Source organism: Ambystoma mexicanum, chromosome 7q (genome assembly GCF_040938575.1).
Source record: "Ambystoma mexicanum isolate Mex_15411 chromosome 7q, UKY_AmexF1_1, whole genome shotgun sequence".
NCBI lineage: Eukaryota > Metazoa > Chordata > Amphibia > Caudata > Ambystomatidae > Ambystoma > Ambystoma mexicanum.
Genome location: NC_090941.1, coordinates 898,919,088 through 898,942,527, shown reverse-complemented (window position 1 = coordinate 898,942,527; position 23,440 = coordinate 898,919,088). Strand labels below are relative to the sequence as shown.

The following is a 23,440-nucleotide window of genomic DNA, read 5'->3' as shown; positions in this document are numbered from 1 at the left end:
TCTTGTGAGCTTGTTTCTCTCTGACAGAGAAGACTCATGATGGTTAATATGTGACTTTTTGAGTCCTGCATCTGCAGTCTCAAAGCTGTGAACGGCTTGTTCCTTATTTCCAGCTTCCCATTCCAGAATCAATTTTAGGCTTTTTGGGCCACAACATGGTTCTTGCGATGGTAGTTGACATCCTGCAAACAATGCTAGGGATGGGATGGGGATCTGTGATAACTACTGTATACAGCTTCCACGGCTAGGATTGTGGAGAGGGTAGTGGTTCAGGCCTCCTGGGGTCACGCTGCTCAATCCACTAGCCTCCTAGGGTGTAGTGTCATGTGACAGTATGCAAACATGTGTCAATTAGCAATAATGTACAATTCATACCTAAGGTGCAAGGTACATCAGACCAGATCTCAATTTAAAATGGCAAAAAATCATAATTAATTAAATTGGTCACTATGAAAATTAGAATTTCGTTTTTTAAATAAATGTTAAGTTGTACTCTCTCTATGTATATATTTATTTGTTGTCAAGAACTGCAAAGGTTGTCAGTATGAAACAAGTTCTTCTGTCAAGTTTCCCCTCTGTTCTTTAAATTATTGCCTAAATATTCTTGTTCAATTAAACGGGAAGACTATTTCTAATCATCACCATTGTAAGCACATTACATTTAGAGTTCAAGGCCTGATCACATTTGTTAATTAATACATCTCAACATAACTCTATGGTTGAGTTTAACTGAAAGGCTAGATTGCAAAGTCATATCATAAAGTATCCATTGAATTATAATCATATGTATTCCTTGCTCGACCCTACCCTCATATGCAGAAGTGAAATGTTGAAAGGTGTCATGCAAATAATAATGCAGAATGTTGCAGGGGTTAGATCCGGTGTGTAATTGTGGTTAGTAAGAAATTGGGTGGTCTCTGTGTTGGTCTGTTTATTGCCCTAATGCCTACATTACAGCTTTTCTTTAATCCCATCTCATCTTTGGGTGTAGGTCTGACTGCCTGCGGTCGCCACCTATCCCGTGTGCACATCCTTTTTTCTCCCTCTTCACTTTTGTATAACAACATCAACAACACATAATCATCACCTACAGCACTCGCAGTCTTGCCCGATCCGATACTAGCACCAAAGCCCTGCACTCAGTGTATACTGAGCTGAAGCTGCCAACAGCACATCACTTCTCCCACTCTCCTGCTCCTCTCCCACCAACTAACTCTACCCGTCCTTCCTGTTTACAGATCCGCCAGAGCGCCTGGGGACCAATTCCATTGGTGACAGTGCGCTATATAAGTACCTTTAACATAACATAAAAGTCTATTTTCTATATCTAATTCTAACCTCAGCTATGTCACTTTTTTCTAAATCTACGATTGCCTCATAGTTGATTATTCTGTTCAAAATTCGTATGTCACCTACTATAGAAAACAATCTTCCATGGCTTATGTGTTAACTGCTAGCACATTTTGGGCCTGGTTCATGGAACGTTTTCCTATGGGATTGCCCCATAATAAAACACTTGCATGAATCAGGCTCTTTGTTTTATTAAATAATATGAAGGTGCAGTGTGACAACAACCTCTCCTGCTGGATTGATCTTGTCACATTTAACTGTGATATCATTTGAGCTAAACAAGTAACCCTTGTTAATCTTGATCATGCTCTGTGTCAAGCTGTTTCTCTGCTTGGCCTCTCCCCTCGAACCAATATTTACAGACGTTTCCTTCTGAAGGTATTCAGATACTATTGTTTGCCTTTTCCAGAAACAATGCATTCAAACTCAGAAAAGAGAATGTACTTACCTGGCAGCTCTTTTGGACATGTCAATCAATCCGCGCATCAACCCATTCTATAACCAGATTGCTGAAACGGTCTCTCTTGGAGTTAGCATTTCTTGCAGGAAAAACACGTTTGCAATGGGTGTTTTACAATATTGGGAGACACCTACATCTGCTTCTTCCAATTGCTTTTAAACTGTACAAACAGATAAAAATGAGTAATTAGATTTTGTTATTTTCACCCCTGATTTTTTTCAATACAATTATTGCACCTTTTCAATGTACCAGATTGCAAAAATTGGTTATCTGTTTCACATTCTAACAGATTATTCGCCTTTCAGATTCGATACGCAATAACATGTAATGGAAACTCAAAACCATGCTCATGTCACAGGGAAAACATTATTTTAAGAAAGCAGTTCTTCATCACTCCTTTCGGGAAGATCTGGGTTTTTGAGACTTCAGTGCCCATTTTCCATATAGTAGATTTAAGTCCACATGGCAAACATGCTTCAGAACAGAACAAACCATTAAAGTATTCATTCTGTGACCTTGTGTCCACTATGTGAACTAATGTATGCGCTTCACCCCAAGGCAGCCCTTTTCATTGTAGTTTTCTTTGTTTGGTCATTTACTTGATACACTGTTTACTCACTGCTTCATTGTCCTGCTTTTATTTCAGCTGAAGTTATTGGCCAACAAAGAATACAGCCAGCAGGTGGCTGCTTTCAATCTTGGAGTAGCCGAGGCCATTAAAAGCCAGAAGTGTGAAAGACCCACTGAATTTCAGGTAAAACAGTTTTTTCCCTAATAACGTACGATCATGAAAGTACTTTTTTAAATTGACATCAGGCAAGCAAGTCATAGTTAAAGATGTGCATACCGCGATGCAGTAGCTTTAGCCAGTAGCTGCACATACATTGTCACTTTTCATATTCAGTATTTTCTCTGTGCCCATCCTGTGACTCCTTCGCTTGACCACAGTGACTTTCAGCCTGTAGTGGAATTTGCTAGATGGCCTGTTGGCCAGTCCCACCAATGGTTCCAGGTTACATCCTCTGGTCTTTATCTTTTAACAGAACATCGAAGCCATCTAATACTTTTGTGCCACAAAAGTACCATCGCAGTTGAGACATAATTCACTGAAACTACAGTTTTCAGTCTCTGTGGTCAGGGAGTAGATTGACATAGAGACAAAACAAGCTCCTGACCTGCCGGAGCAACCCTCTGATGTGCAATTGCGGGCTTCTTGAAGAAGCCCTGGATTGCCATGGAGGACTTAGTTCTCTTGTGATTGTAACCCATTACGTTACACAAGCACTTCACCTACACCAAAGTCCTCCAGTGTGCTTCAGTAAGCAGAACGTGTTTTCCAAAAGCACTCACTGATAGGAATCATTTTCTGGACCTTCTTGTATAGCTGCCTAGACTGCCCAATCACTGGGTTCTATTTATTCTATCTGCATCTTTCTTCAGATGTGGTTTCAAGAAATGGAAACCAGATGAAGGCTTCGCCAGGTTCTTTCCTGATGGTGGAACCTTTCACTGTGAACACTAAAATTAACTGTACTCTTCACAGCAGAGTCAAACCTTTGTTAAATCTTCATAGTCTTTGCTTATTTGACAGCATTAGGAAAGCAACATTAAGAGCTGGTCATAAGTCCATGGTTAGGTTATCCCACCATTACACTATGACAGCTGTAATTCCAGCTTCAAAATCCTTTGCTTTTAAAGGGACAACAATTTGGTGTAGGTGTTTTTTTAGATTAACATTTTGTGCTACTGTACATTTTTCAGGTTTGTTTGGTCTGCTGCTATGTTGCACCCTCAAGCACTTCTTTGAGGTGCTTGATACAAGGCCGACCCTTCTGGGTGTATAGAGAATAACAACCCAAAACCAAAATGGTAAAAATAATCCAAAAGGCCAAATAATCACTGCATCTCTTTGCAAGGGAAAACAAGGTTTATTACATGCAAAAAGGTCTCATATGGTCCCATATAACTGAAATGACACAGAGCTTGTCACTTCCCAAGAAGTTACAAGTAATATAGCGGTAAACCGCAAAATCTGAATACAGAAGTTACAATGTTATCCCACCACCCTAATTCGCTACCACCTATAGAACATGCTAATATTACCCTATAGTCCCTGGACCGATTGGCCACACCTTATCTAAACCCATTCCCCTAGGCACATGGCCCACTACATCGTCACTATTGAATCCAGGTACACGATTGGTTGTTTGAACAGATGGACACATTAATAAATCCAAACCGTCAAGTGATGTGCACCCCTCGGATCCAGACGCAATCAAAGTAAACTGGTGAGGCCAACTCTGCATTGATAAGACAATAGGCCTTCCCATCATAGCAGACGCCACGGCGCACGCAGGCTGCACCCCCCACCTTGTACTACATGTATTGGCATCACCTTTGCTCCTCCTATCTCAATTTGCAGAGCATTCCAGACACTGCACCCCCCTTATCTCCGTCAACCCCAGGTACCCAGTTATGACGTGACTGTGGCACCGCTCTTGAGTCTGAATTTCAGGGATGAATTTGTTTTCGCTTATACTTGTGCTTATAATTCAAATGGGATGACTGCTCTTGGGTGAGGGCAGTAGTGCTCTAAATCGTCTGCTTGTCCATTGGCATCACAAAACCTTATGCCCTATTCTCATGAATGTGTCCTTCCAAGGGCACATCCATTCCTGTTCTCCCCACAGTAAACATTCTGTTCCTACCACGTCCAGGCCCTGCAGCAGGATACAAATAGCGTTTATCTGTGCACCATAGGTGCCTCTGATCTCGGCTTCTTTCCTGGGAAATGGAGAAGGGATCTGTTTTCTGTTACTGAACTAAACGGAGCCACAGCTCCACATCACGGCCTGCGTTCTATTCTGTTCACAGTACACTTGGCCTTAGCATCCAATATGGCGACACTTCAGCAATGTTAACACACTGACCTTGCTTCTACCACAGTACCTTTCTCACTACATCTTCCACCTGTTTCAGTTCTTCCCGCGCATCTCACTAAAAACCATAACCTTTGATACGACAACTAAACACAGGGCCTATCTATAACCTGTGCAACTGCAACGTTTTCTGCTCTTTCTGTGTTGCTATAGGTGAGTATCTAACATGTGTAAAACCTAACTAAAAACAATACACGTGCAAACCTTAGTATGATGCCTCAATGGAAGTGGATGAGGAGACACCCAAGGGAAGGAAAGAATCCAAAGAAAAGGGAAGAAAAATGGGAAATAAACGGTTTGACCAGAAAAACCTTCTTGTCTGTCTGTGCATATGTAGGACTGTCATAGTGTCATGTACTGTCACTGGGCTAGGATATCGCAATGAATGTGCTTATGCCTCTCGTGCAGACCGTAATGGTCTTTGGAAATGAGTACTAGTACAATGTCGGCAGTGGTAATTAACAATTGGGAACTGGGAGCATGGATGGCAATGATCAGTTAAAACAGGCACCTTGGAGCATGTTTGTTGTGTGAGTAAGGCCTGCAGCGTCTATTCTGTCGCACATGTATGTTTCTCCTAAAAGTATACAATTACATTGTTAAATATATTTGAGACAGTATTGTTCAATATCTGAATAGTAAAATCCATTTGTGTTTCAGAGTCAAACATAAATATGCACAAAATCTGCACTCACATTCATTTTAGTTAAAAGGTTTTCATACAGTCTTCAGACAATGTTTTATTTAACTTGAGTTCCAGATTGTAATGATTTCTTTTTGCCACACAGGATAATGCCCATATAACCAATATCCATGTAGGAAAAACATATCTTTTTGGATTCCAAATCTTTTTATTTTGAACAAGCAAGTTAGTCAGTTGAAAAAACAATAAGATAACACCAATTTAATGCAAAGCTATGCAATGAAAAGAAGCTAATAAAAGTACATTAAAACCTACCTAGCCCTCTGTCCTAGGTTCTTGAAAGGCGTAATCAGATTCAGATAGTTTAGCATCCACAAGTGATCTCGGTTAGTAGTACAGATGTCCTAGAACTCTCGTTCTACACTGGGCATGTAAGGTTCTTGTTTTGGATATAAAAACAATCTACATTGATGAATTCAGGGAGCAATTAATGCAAGGGATATGTACGTTTTGCATACATAAGCATTTGCCAGAGGCTTGTGTTCCAAGCAGGCAAGTCAGGGACCTGTCTCAGACGCCAATCTGCAGCTATTAGCAGCCTCGCTTTTAGCAAAGACAATTTATTTATCTATTTATTTTCGTTTTTATAAAGTGCCACATGCCCGTACACCTCAGAGAGCGCACAGAGAACATGACAAAACGAACAACAAAGAACCATGGGAAAAGACATTCATAACCAGAGTAGACAACAGTAGAGAATGACTAGATTAGTCCGGGCTAAGGTTAAAGAGATGAGTTTTAATTGCTTTCTTGAAAGAAATGAGGTTACTAGCTTGACGTATAGAGGCAGGAAGTGAATTCCACAGAAGAGGTGCCTGAATGTCAAAGCTGGTCCCTCCAAGGCGGGCCAGTTGGAATCTTGGTTGGAAGAAGGTAGGCGCCATAGAGGAAGGAAGGTTCCTAGTATTGAGATTAGGCTTTACACGATCTGTGAGATAAACCGGGCATGATTGACAGTGGCATTTAATGGCCAGTGTCATAATTTTTTGAGTGATCCCTTGTTTAATAGGAAACCAATGCAATGCTATGCTGGCGACGGAAACGTGTGCGTGTCGAGAGAGACCCAAAGTCGCTCCGACCACATTATTCTGGGTTACTTGCAGGGCCTGAATTTTGAGAGCTGTAGTACCCGCCAACAAGCTGTTGCAATAGTCAAGTCTTGACGCGAGTGGTGGATATCAAGGCACAGTTTTCAACAGTAGTGAAAGGACGGATGTAATTTATGCATTTGGTGATGAGACCACGTTTGGAGCGGATGTAAGAAACATGAGGCCTCATAGATAGTTCCTCGTCATGAACTACCCCCAAGGTTTTAACTTTCGTTGAGACAGCAATAATATTGCCTGCAATCCGAAAGTTGGAATACTCGGGCACCAACTTACTCAGACCTGCTTTAGAAGCAACAATCAAACGTTCTGTCTTCTTACAGTTAAGTGCTAATGAATTACAAAACATATAGTCCTGGATGGCATTGTAGATGATATTTATAGCACAAAGGTCTTGCTCATAATGACCACTGAGCTGAAGAACAACCTGAGTGTCCTTGGCGTAGTTGGTATACTGGACACCCAGGGCGTCTAACAGGTAAAGTAAGGGCTGGGTGTATATGTTAAATAGAAGCAGAGACAAACAGGAGCCCCGGGGGACACCACATGTGTGGACGACAGGTGAAGAGTGATCATCCCCAGCAAAAACCTGGACAGTCCGAGGTCCCCAGAAGGAGGATATCCAATTGGATGCTGAGGTAGAACAGTGGTGACCTCCCCAAGCCTAGTCTCTTTTAGAGCATGGTCTACTAGATCAAAGGCCGCAAAGAGGTCCAGAAGCATCGGCAGGATGATCATTGTCTGCCATGCTGGCCAGGGCAGACTTAAGGTCAAGCATGGTGGTTTCTGTCCCGTGCTGTGCTCTGTAACCAGACTGTCGCAGGCCCAAGCTCTTATGTTCCTCAATATGTTTTTGAAATTGAAGATATGCCAATTTATCAAAAATATTAAGGATAAATGGCACATTGATAGTCCATACCATATGCACTCCTTACACACAGAGCTCTGGCTATTTCAAAGGAGTGAGCTGCTTCTCTGAAACAAATACTATATCCATGAATAAGCTGAGGCAGTTCCAATAACTCTGCAGATATGTCCCTTCACAGCAGCACCTCCTCCAACAAAGACTGGAGTCATCTTTAGAAAAATATGTTGCGCAATCCAGGTTGTGATACCGATGCAATAGCGTTGTAAAGACTTGTTTGGCGTACCGCACACCAGACAGAGCCCTCTTTGCTCTAGCCCAGATTTTCTTTCTCTTTGGGTCAAGCTCTTCACCCACATCTAAATGCTACTCTCATTTATATGAGGGTCTAACTGAATAAAGAGGTTCTAACAAAGGCATCTCTATATTGTAAACCTGGCCTTTCTTTTCTTGTGAGGAGAACACACATTTATCAAATGGCATCCACTGCCCTCTCCTTCATCATACAGGAGAGGGCCCAGTTTTGAAGATGTAGATATCTCATGCTTTCTCACATTTCAAATGTTACTTTACAGTTCTCTAAAGGCCTAAAAATAAATGCAGGGCAAACTTTCACCCCACTTTCTCCAAGCCTCAAAACCACCATGTGTGTATGTTATTGTGAAAAAGGAAGTTGTATTGTTGTTGCTGGTCCTGGGAAGGATGTTAGATGGGCCCTGTGTGATAGTTTATCCTTATTCGAATAATGGTAGCGTTCAAGAGGAGTGATGAGTGGGTGCTGCTGAGTCATTTCAGTTCTGATTATTGATTGAGGTTCTTATTGTCAGTTAATATCAACTTGGGGTGTATATCCTATGGAACATGCCTCCGCATTAGATTGAAATTAGTGGTAAAGCTGTGGACCTTGGCTGAAACAGCCAGCAGTGAGAGCTGCACACCCTTAGCCTAGCGAGTACGCTGGAATAACATTACTTTAAAGTGCTGCTTTGACGATTACAAAATTAGTTTCATTCTTGAGTAAGAAAAACACCAAACGATAGTTGAGTAGATACCAACTTTGTATTCACATAAAACCAGTGTGGCCGTAAAACAGCAGCCTGTGCAAATGTGCTACAAATGCCAAGGTGTTTCAGAAATAATATCCTTCATCAGGGTAATAGCTGTGAGCATCACAACAAATTTGACGAAATGAACCCCAACGAGTATCAAAATACACGAATCAGACAGTAGGCAGCAGAATGGAAACCGACCCCATATTCATCCGGCATAGGTAAAGTAGCAGTAACCCATTAGAAGTATGATCAACAAATAATGTGAATCAAAAGGACACATCAGTGTGAAAACCACAAAATAAACAGTTTGTAAACATCATGGTGGGCAATTCACCAATAGACCAGTTAGAACCGGTGTACAAATTGTAATAATGCATTACCGCAAATCATGGGAAGTGGATGAGGAGACACTCAAGGGAAGGAAAGAATCCAAAGAAAAGGGAAGAAAAATGGGAAATAAACGGTTTGACCAGAAAAACCTACTTGTCTGTCTGTGAATATGTAGGACTGTCATAGTGTCATGTACTCTCACCGGGCTAGGATATCGCAATGAATGTGCCTATGCCTCTCGTGCAGACCGTAATGGTTGACCTATAGTGGTCTCCCAGCCTGAGGGGAGCGTGCCTCTAATGGAATGCTGATAACTGCAGTGATAGTGGGCTCAAAAACAGCAATCGCTCATAGAGCTGCAAGACCGAAAAGAACATGCGTTTCTGTAATGGCGCTGTTCTCATGGTCCGCTACTCGGAACACTGAAACGACCTTTCATCTGCATTTTACTTTATCTCCATAAGCCGCTCCGGGGTCCGCTGGTGTGCCGAGCACTCAAGATTGAATGACACTCCCTAATTGCTTACATGTGTTATACTAGCTGGTCACGTGCACCTGCACGTCATGCTTAGTGATGTAAAAATATGTCTATAATCCCCAGTGGGGTGAAAGTAGCCATGCCCGATTGCTAGGTGGAATACTCATGCCCTAATAAACATGCATACACGGTCAGCAAAGCTGTAAAGTAAATGTGGGTGACAGAGTCGTCCAACTTAGTAAGATTCAGTAGCCTCCCTAACACATGGGTCTTGAAGCCTCATACAAATTGCACAAGCGCTCAGCAAGGATGTAAAGTCAATGCGGGTGACAACTATTCTCAAAAGGTCTAAAACAAACTAGTGCTTATGATCGCACTGTGTGTAAGGGAGCATAGCTGCACCCAGGCGCAGTGTGCTCTACCTCAGTATAGACATGTTAAGGTGGTCTGTGGAATGAAACCCCAGAAGACATAAAAAAGTGGGATAGTAAAGTAGAAAGCAGACAGTGATGAACTCTAGAACAAGTGTCTCTAATACATTTCACAAACTTAATTCATTTAAGTAGAACTGTGGCACTTCTGTTTTTACAAGAAGCAGTGCAAGTTCAGCTCTTCCTTCATCCCGTTCATCCCGCTTGGTGTCAAGAACTCAATTCAGTGTATCCAGAATGCTTCTATCTGGGCTCTTCTCGCGATGTCGCCTCGATATCCTTTGGGGTGCAATGTCTCTAGGACCTGGAATTTCATCTGCACTATAGTGTGCCCATGTTGGTGAAAGTGCCTTGCCACAGCTGAATTTACATTATTAGTACGTAAGTTAGACTTATGCTCGTTCCTTCTTACTCTCACATGTCTCCTAGTTTCCCCAGCATAGTAGATGCCGCATGGACATCTAATACAGTAGATGACCTTCTTTGACGCACAAGTGGCAAAATCCCTGAGTTTGATCTATTCTCCTGTGCTGGGGTGAAAGACTACGGGGCCATTGGTGATATTATTACAGTTGGTACCCAGTCTCACTGTTCCGATACTAGCAGGTGGAGGGTCTCTGGTGTTGACTAGCATATCGCTTAAATTCTCGCTTCTTTGGTAAGCAAACACTGGCTGCGCTGGAAATGGATGTATGGTTCTTTTATCACACCTTAAAATATCCCAGTGTTGTAAATTCTGTTTGGCTCTGTAAGGAGAATTTGGAAACAAATACCAACGGGGAAGCCGTTATTTTCGGTTTGGTTAGCAAGAGCTCCTGGCGCGGTTGGTTGGTGGTTCTTGTGATGGCTCCTTCGAGATATGATGTGGGGTATCCCCTCTCCTGGAATTTGTGTACTAGCTTGTTAAATTTGATCTTGCATTCTACAGGATCACTCACAATCCTTTTGATTCTTAATGGCTCCCCGTATGGTAGATTCCTAAGTGTGTTAGGAGGAAGAGCGAGTTATTCCTATCAGTAACTTTGGTATAAAGAGTGGTAGAGATAACTTTATCCTTAACTCTGCTGTTGACATCAAGAAAATTGACATTGGGTGTCCCTATTTCCGCAGTAAACTGGATCCAAGGAACAATCTCATTGATGTAAATGAGGAAATCATTTAAAGTAGCATGGGTTCGGTGCCAAACCGCAAAAATGTCATTAATGTATCTCTCCCATCTGTCCAGATAGTTACACCAGACCGGGTGGTGCAGTATGTGCAGGGTCTGGAATCTGTACATGAAGGAGTTGGCATACGATGGGGCCATGGTGGCGCCCCTGGCGGTACCTGACGTCTGAAGACAGTGCTGGCCTTTGTATTTGAAGTAAGGGTTTTGGGGAATGAATTCCAATAAAATAATGATAAACTCTTTGGCAGCTCCAATATTGTCGGACTGCAGCAGTAACCATTCGACAGCTTCTTGTCCTTGGTCGTGAGGCATGCTAGTGTAGAGACTAGTGACATGAATGGTGAGTAGAATTACTTCTTCTGTAAGTCTGATAGTCTCAAGTAATTGAAGGAAATGTGTGGTATCTTTTACATACGTAGGAGTGTTTTGGATAAGTGGTTGGAGGAAATGATAAATATAAGTTGCAAATGGTTGCAACAGTCCACCTTTTGCTGCTAATATGGGTCTGCCTGGAGGGTCCACTAGTCTTTTGTGTATTTTAAGAAGGAGGTAGAAGGTGGGTATCAGAGAGTGTGTAGTGGATAGGAACATCTTGGTCTTGTGTGAGATCCAATCCAATTCCCCAGCTTTGAGGAGTATGCTCTCTATGTTGGATTTTATTTTGACCGTAGGGTCATTATCTACTGGAGCATACACATTGTGGTCCTGAGGTTGCCTCATGCACTCAGCGTAGTAGACGAACGTGTTGAGTAAGACCAGTGCTCTGCCTTTGTCGGCCGAACCTATGGTGATGCTTGGATCCGTGTATAAAGACTTGATCTTAGAGATTTCACCTCTATTCAGATTGGAGTGCTTAGGTTTCCCAAATTTGAGCTGTTTAAGGTCACTCATTTATATTTTATAGTTGTATTTTTCCACATTTTAGTGGAGGCTAGGTTAACCCAGTCGCAAAGGTTCTCCAGCTTCTCTGTGCCATAGTAGTTGACTAAATTAGGAAAGTTCACCCCCCCAACCCCCCTCCGCCTCTCTGGGAAGCAAAGAGATTGCTAACCTCTGTAGAGAGCCCTTCCACACAAAGATTGGGGGATCATTTAACAGGCACAATAGAGTGCCGCCTGGCACCAACACCTGCAGGGAGAGCAAGCACAGAAGGATAGATATCTTAATATAGGGTATCTGCCCAAACCATGATACAGCCAGGCTCTGCCAAGAGTTAAGGTTTGCCTTAATCTGTTCTATCAGTAGGGATAATTACCTATATACGGTACTAGGTGAAAATATAGTTTTAAATTGAGCAAAACAAAAAAGAAAGAATGATTAAAATCAATAAATCAGTCTTTCTAAATCGATCCTACAATCCCATTTGTGATGGGCTGACCCGTGCCTCGGGCCGCCCCCTACTTGCACACGCACTCATGCACTCACAGATACAATGAGCCACACGTCCGTACGTTCCGGGTCCCGGCGGCAACTGCCGCAGGGACCGTCTTTATTTCCAATGCGCATTACATAAAGACGTAACATCCCTTTTTTTCTTTAAACAAAACAATGTAACAAACAACAACCTGAACGTGCCCACCAGGGTGATGCTGATCTTGCTAGTCTCATGTTCAGTCTCCTGAGTCCATGACGTAGTCCTTGAGCTGAACAGGTGGGTTGCGACTCTGTCGCGTCGGATACCGCCTCACGCTCCTCGGGGTAAGTGGTGGGGTCACCACCACTGGCGGCGGGTCCACCCTGGTGTCTCCTTCCGGGTTCTCGACGTCGTCCTCCTGCGATGCCGGTTCCGTTGATCCCATTTCTTTGGGTCTGATGTCGACCTTTCTGAAGAATGACCTATTTCGGGTGACAGTCCCCCGCTCGGTAGCCACAATGACCATCGACCCCTTCGCATGGGTGACGGTCCAGGGTTGTGGTTCGTATGGCAGTGAAAGCTTCCCTTCGGGCCTGCGGTTTCGGACTAGTACGGAGTCTCCCATGACTACGTCCTTGTCTTGCAATCCTCTCCTGCCGCTTTCCTTCACATTGCGGGCCTCTCGCTCTTGCCTCACTCGGTCATTGTCTATGACCCCCGGCTCGCAGCCTTCCACTTCCGGGAGGAGTCCTCTCGGGCAGGGCCCAAACAACTCTTCGGCTGGTGCGACCCCAGTCGACTGGTGTGGTGTCGTTCTATACTCCCTGAGAAATTCGAAAAGGTTTCTCTTCAGTTCACCTCCACCATTGGCCGCTATGCAAAAAACCTTGTTGAGCGACCTCATGAGTCTCTCCGCTTCGCCATTCACTCGGGGCCAGAGCGGTGAAACTTTGCAGTGCTGTATACCATTTTCCCTCATGAATTGCGCAAACTGGCTTCCTGTAAAGGGCGGTCCATTATCTGAACACAGGATTTCGGGAAAACCGTGCGTGGCAAACATTTTTTCCAGGGCCAGGATGGTGTGGTCACCTGCGTATGAGTCGACTAGCTCCACCTCTGGATACCATGAGTATTGGTCCACCACTACCAAAAAGTACATGCCCCTCCCAGTTGACCCGAAGTCGGCATGGACCGTGCCCCACGGCCTTTCACTCCTCTCCATGGAGTTGATCGGTAGTGCTCTTTCAAGGGGACTCGCTGCTTGACACGGGAGGCACCCTTTCACGTGTGACTCCACCCGGCCTTCTAGGTCCGGGAACCATACTTTTGGTCGCAGTCTTGCCTTTGTTTTCGCAACCCCTTGGTGTCCTGTATGGGCCAGCTCCAGGACCCTAGCCCTTAGCGCTTGAGGTATCACTATCTGCCGTCCCCGCAGCAGCAGTCCGTCATCTGAAATTGACAGTTCGTCAGAGACTTTGCATAGCGACTGCAGGTCCTTCTGGGCCCTGTCTTCCCGCCTGGTGTTGTTCTGCAGGACATCTCTCCACTTCCCTCTGCGAATGGCGGCCTGGATGATCTTGAACACCTCATCCTTGGATGTCGCACTTTCTACAACCTCCCTGGCCAACGCTACCGCATCAGCCCTTCGACGATGCTGTGGATGTATTCTTGGCACTCCACCACCTCCCCTTGGCCTGTCGTGCGGTCCTTGTTGGGGTGGCGGGACAGGTAATCCGCCGAGTTGTTCGTCCCCGCCTGTACACTAATTTGACGCCATATTCGATGAGAGCAAGCATCCACCGCTCTATCCATGGAGGGGGCTTCGAGGACACGCCCACTAGGGTAGGCAGGAGAGGCTTGTGATCTGTTACAACAGTAACCGGCTTTCTGAGGATGTACAACCGATAATGCCTGCAGCCCCACAGCCGCCTCCCTCTCAATCTGCGAGTAGCGTCTCTCTGTCTCTGTAAGGGCCTTGCTCGCATATGCGATGGGTAGCATTTCACCCTTGGCATCCGCCTGCATGAGAACTGCCCCTAGGCCCACGGGACTAGCATCCACAACGATATTGGACTCTATAGAGGGGTCAAAGTACGCCATCGTGCCCTGGTCAGACAGTGCTCTCTTGATCGCCAAGAACGCCTCTTGTTCACACTTGTCCCAGACCCACACAGCGTCATTCTTGGTCAGGGCCCACAGGGGCTCGGAGAGCGAGGCGGTGTCTAGTCAAATGGTCGACAGACAAATGGTCGACAGACAAATGGTCGACACAATTTGGTCGACAGGACAAATGATCACATTTTTTTTTAGTTATATATTTTTTTTCGGTTTTCATTTAGGGAAAAAAGGGGTTTTCAACAAAAAAAGGGGGTTGACGGGGACCCCCCAAAAAAAAAATGTGAAAAAAAAAAAATTCAACCATTTGACCTGTCGACCATTTGTCCTGTCGACCATTTAGATTCGACCAGTTGATCTACAACCGAGCGAGGCCAGTCCTTTGATGAATCTGCCATAATAATTCACCATCCCCAGAAAGCTGCGCACCTCCATGGGCGACTGGGGTGCTGCTGCCTCTCGGATGTCCTTGATCTTTTCCGGGTCTGGAGACACCCCGCTTGCGTGGAAGACAAATCCAAAGAACCCAATACCGTCCCTGAAGAACTCGCATTTCTCCCGATGCAGGGTGTGGCCTAGGTCACTCAACCTTTGCAGGGTCGCCTCCAGCCGCTTCATGTGCTCAGCGTGGGATGTAGCAAAGACGAGATGTCATCACTCATATTAATAACACCCTTGAGTCCTGCCAGAGCACCTCCGATGGTGTTTTGGAAGACTTCTGCGGCCGAGGATATGCCAAAACTGAGGCGCTTGAACTGGTACAGACCCTCGTGTGTGGTAAAGGTGGTAATGTACCTCGAGTCTGGATGCAGTTCAAGATGATGGTAACCAACTCTCAGATCCAGCTTAGAAAATATCTTGGCTCCCTGCTGTTCGCCGACAATGTCGTCAAGCGTGGGAGTCAAATGGCGTTCACGCTTAATAGTCGCATTTGGAAGCCGCATGTCTACGCAGATGCGTACCACGCCGGGTTGTTTGAGCTTGGGCGCCACAACGATGGGTGAGACCCATGAAGTCGGCCCCTCCACCCTTTCAATGATGTCCATACTGATTAGTGTTTTGAGTTCATTCTCCACTTGGGACCGCAGGTGGAATGGAATCCTACGGTGCTTCAGCGCTGTTGGCCGTATCGTTTCATCAATGTGCAGCCGCACTGGTTCTGCCCTCAGCTTGCCGATCCCCTGAAAGGTGCTAGCAAACTTTTCCAGAAGCATGTCAATGTCTCCTTGGTAGACCTCCAGCGCAAAGTGCACAAGATCCAACGCTTCCTAGGCAGCACAACTTAACAGGGAACGTGGGCTGACGTCGGTGATGAAAAACCTCGCTTTTATCACTTTGCCTCCACGGGACACCGGGGCCACAAATCCCCCTTCATGGGCAGGGGAGTGTCACCTCCAAATGTGAAAATTCTGGCTCTTGACTTGTCCAGGGGAGGTGGGCCTGGGATAGCTTCTGTTCTGTGGCCAGCACGCATACTGAGGCCCCCTAGTACATGAGTGGGGGTCCCTTGAATGTCTACAAAACACGTTGGTTGTCTGTGTTTCTTCGTACCCGTAGTCAGATTCGAAATGAAGAAGACCTCTTCATCTTCCTCTTCCTCCTCGGCTATGTTGAGCCTCTGGGCCTCTTGCTCCAGCACGGGGACACTACGTTGCCTCCTGAAACCACCACCTGACCTGGCTGGCCCTCTCTGCGTGGCAACCGGGGCAGCGGCCCGACACATCCTGTCATAGTGTCCTGGCGTGTTGCATCTCCCGCAGACTCTCGATTTCGCCGGACAGTCTTCTGAGCGTGGCAAGTCATACCCACAGTACTGGCAAATGGCCGAGCCACCCTGTGGTGATGCTGCTTCCTGTCTCTTCTGGCTCCAACAGGGTTTCAATTGAGTTTGTTTCCCCACTGCAAAGGCCTCCACGTGTTTGCCTGGGCGGACTTCTGCGTCCATTTTCGTCCCTCTACTTTCGGCGAGCTCGTACACCCTTCCATTGTCCAAAATTTGAGCTAGAGTCATGCTCTAAAATCTGTCTCCGTAATTTGCCGGAGCTGCATCCCTGTATCAGTTGATGGCTAACCATCACATCTGCATCTGCCCATCTGCCTGTGCTTGCCAGCTGTCTTAGGCGTGCGCAAAACTGATCTAACGATTCGTCATCATGCTGCTTCTCCCCGCACATGACAAACCTGTCAAAGTCAACATTGGATAGAGGGATAAAGTGATCATGGAGAGCAGTTTTGACAGTAGCGTAGGTTGCAACTGGCAGGGTGAAGGATTCGTAGATGCGTAGTACTTATGTACCTGCCGAATATAGTAGGGTTGCTACTTTCGCATCATCGTCGGTTTCTCCTGTAGCAGCGAAGAACATGTCAAGTTTTTTGATCCATAGCAGCCGTCTTGGGCCCAATTTTGAAGGTGGGCCTGATGTGTCGAATTCTTGCATGGGTTGTAAGGAACCATGCTGCCATCTCACCACTCTAGCCGCCACAGGAGCCTCTCCTTCGCTGTCCGTCATCTTCACAGGTCGCACAGGCACCTCAATCTGTAGTAGAGGCCGCAAACCTGGCTAAAACGGCGTTGACGTACCTGGATCCTTGGGCTGTGACAGTGGTGCAGTGTTCTAGCAGCAATTCACCCAGAACCACGATGTCCAGGTTGGCAATGAAGTTCTCTGGGCTAGAGGGCTGCAGAGTGTCCAAAAATTGTGTTTTTTTTGTTTTCCTCAGCACGTGGGCAGCGCACGAGCGCTCTCACGAGCCGCTACTACCTCACATGCCAGAACAAAATGGCCGCCATCACTTGTGTTGAGTTCGTGACACACACGAAGGAAAAAAAAATAGCTCGTAAATGACACGTTTATACGTGCCGAGCGCTTTTCCTTCCGTATCCTGCCTCATCTCCAATGTGATGGGCTGACCCGTGCCTCGGGCCGCCCCATACTTGCACAAGCACTCATGCACTCACAGATACAATGTGACACACGTCTGTACGTTCCGGGGTCCCGGCGGCAAATGCAGCACGGACCGTCTTTATTTCCAACGCGCATGCACGGCCAGAACGAGGCTCGCGCATGCGTACATTTACATAAAGATGTAACACCATTCACCCACCTCAAACGCCCTCTCCACTCCCCCCACCTCTCCACCAGCACTTACCTTGCTTCATACGGCGCTCTCCTCTCCTCGGTGCGCGCCCATGTTAGGCATGACAGCTGCTCACTGCGACGCAGACAAATGCGCGCAGGGGCTGACCGGTGCGGCCACGCGAGGGATGTTATGGAACTAAGGTAAGTGTTTGTTGTAGTGCGTGCATGTGTGTGTACATGTATGTGAGGGAGAGGTGTATGAATATTTGTAGTGAGAATGGCAGTGCGAGAGGGAAATGTATGATGGGAAAGTGTGGTGCGGGGCAGAAGGGGGGAAGGGGCATAAACGTGCGCGTTGGCGGGTGAAATCTCCTGATTAACAAAATAATGAGGGCACAGTGAGGGTCGGGTACAAAAAGTGATATTTCGGCATTTTGGAGGTGACACCAAAACGACCAAAGAAAATCTGTCTTTCTGGTGACGACCTTCAAAATGCAGGAATATCACATCGAACCCTATATACAGGTCTGAGGGATCTCTAGTGATGCAGATCCTCAAATATTTAACTTTAGCATCTGCCCAGCGAAATCGAATAGGTGCACGTAGTTCCTCAACCCAACAGTCTGTCTAATTAACATTTAAGCTTTTGCTCTTTTCTATGTTGATCTTAAATCCTGCTACTTTCTGAAATTCAGCAAGTGTCAACAGTGTCAATTCTTAAGTCAGGGGTTTATTCAAGGTTATAACAATGTCATCAGAGATTTCTGCTACTTTCTGTACCGCCCCTATGCAGTTGATACCCAAAATGGAGTCAATTTGGCACATTTAAGTGTTAGGCAGAATCCTGTTTAGTTCCCTTGGGGAACACTGCAAAAAGATTAAGACTACAGGAGTAAGCAGTAAAGCCAATTGGTAGCAGTCCGCACCACCCAGATTTACCTGGAAGCTGTGGGTGAGCAGTCAGATGTCTCTCAAGATGAGTAGGGCAGTATAGAGAGCATATACAATAGGGCCAAAACACAGTGGAGCAAACAAACACTGACTAGAGCTTGGTATCAAAAGTATATAATTATTTATTTAAAACACACTTTAGGAAATACACTAAGCACTCTAAATCAAAGCATGTCCAAACACAGTCAGATAAAGTATACACACTTCCCTTAATAATTATTAGACAAGTCTAGGTCAAAACACCACTATTTGTAAAAAACAGATGTGAGCACTTAACTCAGATGGCACTCCAATAACTCAGTTAGAGGGAGAGAAAAAGACAGGTCATGAAAATAAACAGTTCCCAACACTTTTCTAAGACCACAGCAAGTTAGTGAAGGCAGAGTCTACTGTAGAGCCAAAGTCCATAGGCCAGGAGCACTTTAAATGGAACAAGGCGAAATGTGCCCAAGATCACACAGTTTAAAAATGCACTTAAGTCTTTGCAAAAATGTTCAAAGGAGGTTGGTTTGATGCGAAGGATAAAGTTAGAAGGTCTGGGGGCCAACCCAGTTGGAAAGCCAAGGATTTAAGGGTCACCTTTAGCGATCTGAAGAAAGGGAGGCCAGGCGGAACAAAGTACCTTTAAAAGTGAGGAAGCTACAGCGGTGGCAGTTGTTCCTGGCAGCGGGTGCAGTTCATGGTTTCGACCAGGGGAAGAGAAGATCTCGTCGAGGAGGAAACTTGGAGTTGTTGCACTGCTCAGGGATGAAACCAGCCGCGGAGTTCGTTCGGTAAAAAGGTGCGCTCCTTTTATTCGCGGTCCCAGTGGACTGAAGCTTGGCTATCCGGCCGCCGGGGTGCTTGGAACTGGCGATTCGGCCAATGGGCATCCTGGAAGGCGAATGTCGAACTGATTGTCCCTACCAGCTCAGAGGGAGAGGACTCTTGCAGCTGAAGATCTTCTCTTGTCGTCGGGGAAGTGATGAGGTCGTTGCAGCAGGGCTCCACCGGTGGTGTCGTCGTTGTAGATGGCTCAGCTTCTCCCCTCTTCGGATTTCTTAGGTCCCGTGGCGACTTCTGAAGTTCCAGTCCCAAAAGCCCTGCTCTTATGCAGAAAACCCCCCCATTCAAACAGCCTAGCTGTCACTCATACATGCTAATGTAGCGGCTCACCACTGGGCCAATCAAGACAGAGTGCGACTTGTGTTGCTAAGGCAACGCAGTCCAGGGTGCCAATTCCCCCACCCACACATCCTGTGAATCCCAGACAGAGTGGCACCAGTTGGAGGGCTTCTGTGGAGAAGCCGCCAAAAAGTGGAACAAAGGGCCCGACCTTGGTTGGAGTTACAGAGACGGACACGAACGCCATTTTGCGGAAGAGTTCTGGCAAAAAGACCCAACCAGTGATTTTATATTAAATAAATAAACCGGCGGTATCTTTACAATGCACCAAAAAAGTGGTGCGTTTAAAATGAATGGGAAAATTCCATAGGAAATATTCTGGTGGAATATTTTGCGTGGTAACCACTGCCACCAGCCAGAAACTCGACAAGGGGGGACTGGACAATGCCCCCCTTGGAAACAGACCCAGCGGTAATCTAATTAACCCCTTCCAGTACTTCCACAATATGATGGTTTGTACTGGTTCTGTTTGCAATTTTAGACTAGTAAAGCCAATGGTGACTTTAATGCCCTGGGAGTCAGTAGTCAGTCCCAGGGTATGGTGTCTATGTTTGGGGGTCACTATGACACCCTGGTGTTACTGCACTGAGGGTGCTGTGTAACACATATGCAATAACAGATGATACCCTATGGAGTAAAAGACCCCATAGCCCAAAAGCACATACCAAGTCAAAGATATACCTCAAATCATGTCTAAGAGTGGGAGAAAAAGAGGCTCACTCTTAGCAGGGGAAAGAAACAAACCCCAAAAATCCAGCAAAGCTGCTGGGGGACTCACTAGGTTTGGGAAATGAGCCTTATATGAGAATTCTCCCTAACATTAAGCAACTATGGGTTTCAGCTCAAAGGTGAAAAGTAAAAAGGACAAAGGGCAACCTTATCTTGTGTCTCTCAACAGTGATAATTGGGATGAAAGGATGTAGTTAACCACTACCTGGGCCAAGGGGTTGCTTTTTATTGCACAAACCGCCATGAACAAGTGCTCCCAAAGCCCACACTCACGCCATTTCTCTCAGGAAGTGCCCCTTGATGTGGGCAATGTTTTCTCCGCGTTGAGGGCTAACAGTGCAGTGGGAGGTGCGAGTCATGTGGTCTATGTCAACTAAGTCCACTTTTTGTTGGGCATTAACCAAAGTTTGTCCTCCTTTAATAAACGCCAATGAATCGTTAGCAATCAGCCTTGGAAGAATACCATCCAGTCTATTAGCTAGAATTTAAGTTAAGCATACATTCCGGATGGTAAAAATCGCAGAGGTGGAGGGGGGTTTACATCCAGGCTTTGGTAGGACTGACATCCTTGCTTTGCCCATCATGGAGGCCAACAGCCCCGTAGACCTAAGAGAGTATGTAATGAGTCCAGCAATAAATGGGAAAAGGTCTTATAGAAAATCACTGGCAATCTATTTGGGCCCAGAGCATTGTTAACTTTAGACAACCTTGTAGCTAAATGGTTTTCTTTAGTTACCTCACTATCTAGACATTTCTTTGGGACAGCAATGGCAGTCTGCAATCGGACAGGAAGCCAGCAATTATCAGCCCATTCAGAATTTAGCCATATACAAGGAAGCTGGAACTGGCCTACAGGGCACTAGGCAATGCCCAAAGTGTATGCCCAATATAATAGTCTAGACCAATTATTTGGTGAAAGTGGGCCAGTTTTTTGCCCAAGTGGGCCAGTTTTGGAGATCATAAAGATTTTCCAAGATAGCGTGATGGAATGTCTTGAAAGACGTGAAAATGAACAAAATGCAATGTTCCCAAACTACATTTACCTTCAAGCCTGGGAAGTTTTTGTAGTCCATTCGAACAGACATATGGGACTGATCGACCAATTACATTACCTTGACAGCAAAATACTGTGATTCTTCCTTAACGTGCCCTCTTTCTACAATGCCAGCCTGATAACTCCAGAACTTCCAGCCGTTTCTGCATCTTCCACAGCAAGCAGCCTTTCCTTATTCGCATCATCCTTTCGTCCTCCGCTGGCTTCCCTTTCGACCCTGAATCGAAACAAATAGAGAGAAAATTGTTGGTATGTCCTGGTGGAAATGCACAAGTGAAACAACTTCAACCATGGCAACTTAATTAGCGATTCCCACTTCCTGTTATTATTCCCAGACAAAAGCTAATTAAACCAGCATCCTAACAGTGATCGTCAATTCCGCAGGACACATCTCCAGCGGTCAACTTTACAACGTATTGTCATGACAAGTGAATAATTGTACATGAAGGGTGGAATAATGCTCGCCTCTGTGTTTTTAATAAAATCCAGACATTCCATCAAGCTATCTTGGAAAATGTTCATCTATGTCAAGATAGGAGGCGAGCATTATGCTTGTTTAAAGCTCATCACCAACAAAGCTGGTCTGCTCCGTGTGCTTGAGATAGAAATCTCTAAAGACCAATTCACTGGACCAATCAGCTATCTTCTTAATGTCTTCCAGGCGCACTACCACTTAAAATGCTTTAGATGCCAGGACTCCCCTCGCCAAATGCACCCCAAACTGGTTTATGTGTATACCGGATACACCCAGTGTGCCAAAGTAGTCAATGTATACCGGCTGGAACAAGAATCAGCATACCCAGCGTGCCAAGTTAGGCGATGTGACCGACTTGTGCAGCTTCCTAACTGCTAACAGTCGGGGTCCCTTTGGCTGTGCCCTGAGATCTACCGTGATTTCTTTGTATGTTTTTAGGCACCTCACCACACACAACTTTATATGCTCTGGAAAGTAAGGGTACATCACCACTCTAGTATTTTTCTTAGTGAGCTTTGATATGTGAAAGATTACTCTGTCGGGAGAATATTTTTGTTCATTGGATCTGGGAGGCAGATCATATTTTCCAGATATCGTTCCACAAACGCATGATACCCTCTTCCATGATAGCAAACATAGCAGAGTTGTCCAAAGCCATGCCTGACATCTCATCATTGCCTAGACAGGTCTAAAGAAACTGTAGACCACATTTATGTCCCAAAACACCTCATATAATACAGCCGAGGCCTTCCTAGTCTAATACCTTTAAGCATGCATCAAATTACAGGGTACTCCCCACTGGGACACCTTTTTACAAAGTCGTGACCTGCCGAGATCACTGAATGATAAGCATTCACTGTTCTGTAAGCACTTCCTTCCTCCCATAACGAGATGAGGAAATGTACTATTTATACTACAGGGGTGTAAAATTGATGTAGGTGCTGTTCCACACACCAGACACTCCATACTGCCCAAGATGCTGCATAGCATTTGGCAGTAGATGGAGCCCAGCTGCCTCTGATGATGTTAGTAGCCATCTTCGAAGGTCCTGGCTCTTCGTAGCGTGCCATGAAATCCTCTGAGCTGCCAACTTATAAGAACCTTTGGCTATCAAAGGATGGACCTCCCCCTTCAGGTTCCACAGAAGACTGGGACACTGGGGAAGAAGGGTTGAAGAAACTGAGGAAAGTTCCGAAGAACTGGAAACCACAATTGGGCGGTCCAAATCGAGGACATCAGCCCATTCATGGCAAGTTTTGCCCAGAGCCCTGCCTGAGGATGAACAAGGAAAATGTATAATTCATCCCTATGGACCAGGGTGGAAGGAACGCATCTGAGGCTTCCGGATCAGGTCTCCAGCTGAAAAACTTTGATAGCTGAGTATTGAGTTGAGACGCAAACAGATCCGTCTCCAAAGGACCCCACAGTTGCAGCAGACTCAAGAGAACGTCTTCATCTTACCTCCAGTCGCTGCTGTCTCGCAGGTACTTCGAGTTCCAGTCTGCCAACACATTGGACGCCTCGGATATCGTCCTATTTAGGCAGTAATGCCAGTAATCCTTGGCCTTTCCGCTAGGAGCCTCAACTTCGTCCCGCCTAGGTGATTAATATACCTCACTGCTGGGCAGGATACAAC

The 23,440-nt window shown here is 45.6% G+C and overlaps 1 protein-coding gene across 1 annotated transcript in view; it reads left to right on the top strand.

The window, feature by feature from the left end:
• CCDC81 (coiled-coil domain containing 81) overlaps positions 1 to 23,440 on the top strand; it is a 794,710-nt gene that overhangs the window by 568,079 nt on the left and 203,191 nt on the right. Inside the window, exon 10 of the mRNA XM_069639737.1 lies at positions 2,457 to 2,564. Within this exon, the coding sequence (XP_069495838.1) occupies positions 2,457 to 2,564 (108 nt within the window). The remainder of the gene's footprint in view (positions 1 to 2,456; positions 2,565 to 23,440) is intronic.